Genomic DNA, 7,581 nt, shown 5'->3' on the forward strand with positions numbered 1-7,581 from the left:
AGCGTAAATTAACTAAAATATCGGCTTCGGACTATTTTAAATACGTAATATAATAAAAAAGCCACAAGAGACTTCAAATATATATATATATATAAAAACTCGAGTTATGTGCTTTTCTTTGAAGCAATTCTTCACGTCCAACTTTAGTAGCTATCGCCGACTTTTCTTCACCACCTTATCTGATAATTAAATCCACGAATCTACTGTTATTGCCGACTATGCCTTACAGCATCCCAATAGCCCATGAAAACTGCTGTACTTTAAGAGTGCAATAATTAACTAAATAATACGAACACTTTCATAATTCTGAGATGTGATTCCTAACGTTAAAAAAAAAAACCGCAATTCACGAGAACAGTTCAATGTGTATGATTTGATTGCTAACGCGGGAAAATCATGTTAGCTACTGTAATTCATAGCGCTTTCCCATTTATCCTCGAGCAAAGTCGTACCCCCCATGAATAGTTGAAACACACAATTGAACATGGTTTCAGTCTCAAAAGCTTGATGTTACCTCCAAGAAAATATGGTATGTTTTTAAGAGCATAACCACAAGTACAAGCGCGTAATAAACATTCATTAAGTAGAGAAACATCGAGAGTGTGGTATTATTTGGACTCTAATATCGTAACCAGAGACAGAAATGTAATTATGTTACTTTCTTGTAATAAACGTACTGTTACTTTAGCAGAAACTGTGTTTTTCGGTTTGTTCAAGGGCTCAGTACATTACATTTCTCTAGCCAGGTCAGAAACAACATCCTAATATTGACTAGCTACTGAAGAAAACCCATTTCAACTATTATTTTATTACAAGTTACAGTTCTTTCTTACTGTAACATGTAATAAAATAATACTTATAATCAGTAAAAAAGCTCAAAACGAAACTATCAAATTTCAACTATGTTTGAGAAAAATGCAATTCCCTGATTTAATATGTAAGTTCGTGATTTTTTATTGGTGCCCTATTCAATGAACTTAGTAATTTAATAATAAAAGCCTAAAGTTAACAGTTTAATAATATATTTTCAATTTAAATTCAACATGGGCTAGTGTCAGGTGTAATTTTAGAAGATGCTCAATAAATATGTCTTACGTACATAATATTTGTTATTTCACAATAAATAGTTGAAAAAAGAAGATAAACCAAATTATTTTATTTGTAAAATCTCGCAAGTCTTATAAAAAAATCTGCCAAAACATTTTACGTTTTATTTCATAATCATAAGCTTATTTGATTTAATATAGTACTCCCCCTTGGCAATAACATTCTGACATAACATATATATATATATATATATAGTTTCTTAAGAAACAAATGCAGAATAGCATTCTGTTGTCAAATTCCATACTTTTCAAAACTGTTTGTCTGTATACTTATCATTTTTGATCTAGTATAGAGCGCGTTTTGTTTCCCATTATTTTTTGTCAACAATTTATGTTTTAAATTTCCATTTTTATTATTTGTTGGGATATTGTAAGAATTAATCGTTATTGTTTCGTGAATATTCGGTTCCTAATCTCTGCAATAGAGACAACAACAAGGTAAAGACAGTTTCGTTTGTAATCTATATAAATATATTAGTACTGTCTGTTGTATGTCCATACAAATTTTCAGTTTTGCATTTTACGTTTTGCGGTTTTTATGAGCACTACGTCACCCCCCCCCCCCCTTGTTGATGGAGTTTCATCAAATTTGACCTGAAGGTTTGTTGGGCCCATTCGGAGATATATGCAGACTTGCGGTTTTACATTTGGTGTTTTGCAGTTTTTGCGTTTTTTACAATTACATATAAGGGAAGCAACTTTTCACGTTCTAAGATAACCTTTCATTAATCATGAATTTACATAACTTCCGTCTAGCGGATGGGAACTCAAGCCAGTTATTAATATAAATAAAAAGCAGTTTCTGTCTTCGTGTCCCGCGCTCATTTTTTTTTTTTGGTAATGCTAAATAATATACATCTTCGCTTAGCAACAAAACTATAAGCTCGTATTGTTGTTAGAAGACAAACGTAGTTAAAACCGCATAGGCGACGTAAATATCAAAATTAAATAATAGGTCGAACAATCGCCAAGTGTTTATATATTTTTATTTAAAGAAAGATGACGTTTCAAGTTAGCGCTATTCGTCGGATCATACAATTTACAACCTTGGCTCCAGGCATTTTTGCGGTACAGATTTTTTATAAAAAGACAAATATAGGTCAAACCGTATGTGATGAATGCTTAATGTACACGTTGATTTGTTAGAAAGTTTTTTTTTTTCATTCTTTATTTTTTTTTGTAACTTCGGTGATATAACAGCAAAATTGTTTAATCAAACAATGCTTTAGATTTATAATTCATATTTTTTTTTCATGAGAAGTTTTGTGCACTTGCGCCTAGGGTAAATTATTCCACGCCGCATCTTTACTTTACACTGTCTTATCGCACCGTAGTAAGTTAAATAACATTTTATTTATATTTATTCAGTTGTTTAATGAACATCTAAGTTTTTGACATTAATTGTAGACAAACGCAAAATAAAAGCTACAAAGGATTTCAATGACGTAGTATTTCAGCTAAGCCTTACGTTACGCTTATGTATTACGTCTAATGCTTAAATTAGACAATGAATAGACCTACTATTACTAACGTTATAGTCAGATAACATTTAGTTTACATGTGTATAAGTCTGAACGCATAGGATTTCAATTGTAAAAATTAAAGGTTTAATTTTACAAATTTGAAGTTGAAAAATTCCTTTATTTTTTATTTCTATATATAATACCTATAATTGTATTTTCCTTATGTTTATTGTATCTAAGCATTCGATTTATATTCTATATTCATCGTAATTCTGTATGTTTAATAACGTTAATACCAGATGTCAGTTATTGTTACGACTGTTGCCAAGATACCTATTTTAAAGCAGTGTTCCACTGTTAAACGAATTTTTTATCGCTCAGTTCGCTGATACCCGAGGAAGGTTACGTTTGGTGGGCTGAAAGCTAGCAAACAAAAGTATTTACCGTAGAGAAAAGTCCGTATATAATTCTACATACATGTTTATTTGTTAGAAAGGTTTGTTTTTTATACTTTATTTTTTTATAACTTCGGTGATATAACAGCAAAATAGTTTAATTCAGAAATGATTTAGGTTTAGAATTGAATTTTTTTGTTTCAGTTTCATGATTGTGCACTTCTGTCTTTACTTTAGGCTTAAGTACAAAACAAAGTACTTTAGCCTTAGGCTTTCTTATCGCACCGTAATAAGTTAAATAACATTTTATTTAAATTTTTTTCAGTTGTTTAATGAACATCTAGGTTTTTGACATTAGTTGTAGACAAAAGCAAAATAAAAATTACCAAGCATTTCAATGAATTAGTATTTCAGCTAAGCCTTACGTTACGTTTATGTATTACAATTAGGCCTAATGCTTAAATTAGACTACAAATAGATCTACTATTTCTAACGTTCGAGTCAGATAATGTTTAGTTACATGTGTATAAGTGTGAACGCATAGGATTTAAATTACGCAATTAAAGAACTTTATATATCTTTAATATTTACATACTTTCTTACAACACGTGAAAAGTTACAACATTAATAGAAAAAATATTTTAATAGAAAAAATATTTTAGTAGAAAAAAGTATTATGCAGCAATAACAAAAATTCTGAAATTGAAAAACTTTCTAATTTCTTTTACTTTTAGGACGCTTTTGAACATTAGAAATAACATGTAAACATTGTCAATGTTGTTTATAAAGAAATATTTTGAAACAAAAAAATCTGATTTTTAATGTGAATAAAATTTTTGTTAGTCAATACATAATCTTTACAGAGTTTTCTTAACAGCCGTCATTTCTGACGAGCTATACACTAGTAGTACTAGTTGTAATAAAATAATAAAGACAGCACTATTCAACTTACCGACTGCCGCCGCTTGAAGAGTTCCTAAAAGTCAAGAAGAAATATAAATTATAATTCTGATTGTTTAATGATTCTCAAAACACAAACTTGCAAAGATAGATGAAGATTCTAAACATGATGGCTAATTAAAGTGGGATTCGTACAGCTCGGATATTTTGATAAAAATAAAATTTCAAAGTTTGTGACATTGCACTTTGCATTACTATATGCTAAGAATTTTTTGATTGTTCTATTTAAGCGAAGAACTACACAATGCCCACAACTGGGATCGAACTCTGAATTTTAATGGGATAAGTCTTCAAAGTCATCACTGAATGAATGGAGCGTTAATCTGAGATATATTGAAAGGCTTTATTTCATAAGATATACAAAACTTTAACTTGATTTTAAAAGTGCTTTATGCTATTAACTAGAAAACATTTTCAATTTCAATATGTCTTATGTTATTAACAGGAAAAATTTTAATTTGAATGTCTTATGTTATTAACAGGAAAACATTTTCAATTTGAATATGTCTTATGTTATTAATTAGAAAATATTTTCAATTTGAATATGTCTTATGTTATTAACTAGAAAACTTTCAATTTTAAAAGTGCTTTATGTTATTACCTAGAAAACTTTCAATTTTAAAAGTTCTTTATGTTATTAACTAGAAAACATTTTCAATATGAATACGAGGGCCCTATCAAATAAAATGAACGAACAAATGCAGCAAATTTTTGTTACAAACAGATCAAGAACAGGCAATTTGCTTTAAAATAGCATTTAATAATGGCACAATATCGAAATACGCAAATGCAATGTTAAATCAGAGACCATCAAAAGACAAAATTCTTACAAAAGGTGTATAAAACAGTATTTTCTTGATGACGAATACCTTGCTAAACGACGTTTATGTACAGTATTTCTTGAAAGACAGTGTTCTATGAAACACCACATTATTCCCTAAGACAAACAACAAAACAATATCTCGTCAAACAAAAACAAACTATCAGTTTGCTGAGAAAACGTATCTGTTTTTTCGTCAGAAAACAAAGGCGAGGCATAGATCTATTGTAAATAAATGTTCAAGTAAGCAATATGATGTCAGGGAAAGAAGCCATTGGCTTATGGTAAATTTAAGACTAAATGTAAAGCACTAGTCTGGACGAATCAGAAGTCGTTTGTCTGGCACATGGTTAAAAGCACGAGTCTGTCGTCCGTAAACAATGGTGAAGTATTAGTTTATCGTTAAAAAAAAAGAGAGAAGAAGAATGACGAAGCACAGGTATGCCGTAAAACATGAAAAACAAACTATTAATATGTCATTTAATGCTTAGGAGAAAACTGCAACTTGTGGAAATAGCAAGCCTCCTTAAATAAAAATAACAATTTCCTCATACGTTTGAATTTCGCCTAAAGCTACACGAGGGCTATTTGCGCTAGGCGCCCCTAATTTTGCAATGATAGACTAGAGCGAACACAGCTAGTCAACACCACCAACCACCAACTCTTAGGCTCCTCTCTTAGCAACGAATAGCGGGATTGACCGTCACATTAAAACGCATCCACGGCTGAAAGGGCGAGCATGTTCGGTGACGGCGACCCTCATATTGTGAGTCGAGTGCCTTAACCACTAGCCCTTGCCAAGCCAATCTCCCGATTGCTGGTTAAAATGAAATAGAAAGTATCAACCAGCCAGCTGAAACGAAATTGAAATTATAAGTCGGCAGACTTAGCCGAGAAAGAAAACACAAAAATGTGTGTTTATACGCATTAGAAAAAAAAAAAAGCACTATAAAACGATAACAAATTTTTGTTGGGGTGTTAGTTACTACCTTTTTTCCTCTGTAGTCTATCAGTTCAAAATTAAGAATGTCTTTACGCTGATAGATAGCTGTTGTGTAACTTTACGCGAAATTCTACATTCTGAAAAGCTGACAGTTCATGAACGAAACTCGCAGAATATTTTCGAACGACAAGTTAAGTCACGAGTGTAACTGGTGTGAATTTTTGAGTTAACCCATACAGATATGTGTATTGTAATTCTACTCTATAGGTGATAAGTCATGCTTAACAACATTTCAAGACTGAGCATGCATTTCCGAAAATTTCCATACTAAAGCTTTTCTCTGAACAAAATTATATGTGGAGACATTTTTAACATTAAGCGCAACAGCTTAGGTAAACATTGCACATATGAAAGTTTTCTGAACTACATACGTGCTGATTCTTCTAAAAACAAATGGACGTGCACTATAATTACAATATAAGCTTGTTCGCTGCTTGCAACTCAAAGTGCTGTCTAAATATCGTCATTCGTGCATCTTGCCGATTTGTTTGTTTGTGTTTGAATTTCGCGCAAAGCTACACGAGGACTATCTGCGCTAGTCGTCCCTAATTTAGCAGTGTAAGACTAGAGGGAAGGCAGCTAGTCCTCACCACCCACCGCCAACTCTTGGGCTACTCTTTTACCAACGAATAGTGGGATTGACCGTCACATTATAACGGCTGAAAGGGGCGAGCATATTTTGGTGGGACGGGGATTCGAACCCGCAACCAGTAGATTGCGAGTCGAGCTCCCTAACCACCTGGCCATGCCGGGCCTCTTCAGAACGTGTACAATCAAGTTTAATTCTACGTGTTATTTCCAATTTCCCATTTTACACAGTATAATTTACATGAATATATAAACAGTCTTTGCTGATCTAAATGCTAATATTATTGGTAAAAAAATAATTTTTATTGGCTGAATTAAACAATAACCCATTGTGCTTTTGATAGGACCGCTTCTATTAGAAAAAATATATATACGTGATTTAAGATAATATATTTAAAATAAAAAAACGTCAAAAACTGCTACATATTAAGGATTGATTGTTTATATAGCAATAACTTTGTATACTTATAAATACAGAGAACAAAACAATTTTGGGATCAAGAAGTTTGAGAAAATGAATAATTTCGAATTTCAAAAAATAAAAAAAATTCTTCCAAGGTATAGCTGCGGCAGTGTGTGTCTATTAGTGGGTTAATTTCACATTGACAATATTCACTAGGGGTTTGGACAATCTTCTAAAACAAATGTGATGCCTTAACTTGAGCTCAGTTGATTAATCTTACGGACATCACATGCCAGACAAGGCTATAGAGCTATTGGCATGGCCACCCTCCACAATGCAAAATCAGGATCGATATCTTAGTATCATGACTTGGTAAATCGCTTGTCATTGTTGTGAGATTAAATAGACAATCCCATCAGGCTACTGGAATTCAACTTCCATCGCAAACTTACAAAAGAAAAAAGATACATCTAGCCAAACTGAGAATTTAATGCTTGTTACCACCAGGGCCATTGAAGCGTTTTATCGACTAGCTCGAGTTCAATGGTGTTAGGATAATTTCAAATAGCAACAACGTCACCACGTTCAATTATTTTACAGGGAACGTTAGGCTCTTTCTGGAAAGCAGTTGAACCTGAAACGTTCGAGTTTGGTTATCTGATGGTGTATAGAGACTCATCTTCAACGATGAACCCGTTCATTATTAGGAATGGTGTTCTGAATGCAGCAATATCCTGATAAACAATGTCGGACCTTTCACTAGTGCGATTGAACTTGATTTCATTTTGATGTAAGATATTACTCGTCTACTATAGCTTATACAACAACTGACTATAGCTTGTA

General features: G+C 32.2%; 2 protein-coding genes across 3 annotated transcripts in view; one reads left to right on the top strand and one right to left on the bottom strand.

Annotated features, from left to right (window-relative positions):
• The window catches only part of LOC106473656, an 82,527-nt gene that overhangs the window by 16,578 nt on the left and 58,368 nt on the right, over positions 1-7,581 (bottom strand). For both annotated transcript variants that reach the window (XM_013934339.2, XM_022403109.1), the window contains exon 4: positions 3,917-3,940. In XM_013934339.2, the coding sequence (XP_013789793.1) occupies positions 3,917-3,940 (24 nt within the window). The remainder of the gene's footprint in view (positions 1-3,916; positions 3,941-7,581) is intronic.
• The window catches only part of LOC106473624 (hemicentin-1-like), a 256,608-nt gene continuing 252,012 nt past the window's right edge, over positions 2,986-7,581 (top strand). Inside the window, exon 1 of the mRNA XM_022403095.1 lies at positions 2,986-3,065. The gene's annotated coding sequence lies outside the window, so the exon portion shown is untranslated. The remainder of the gene's footprint in view (positions 3,066-7,581) is intronic.

This window comes from Limulus polyphemus, unplaced genomic scaffold (genome assembly GCF_000517525.1).
Source record: "Limulus polyphemus unplaced genomic scaffold, Limulus_polyphemus-2.1.2 Scaffold132, whole genome shotgun sequence".
NCBI lineage: Eukaryota > Metazoa > Arthropoda > Merostomata > Xiphosura > Limulidae > Limulus > Limulus polyphemus.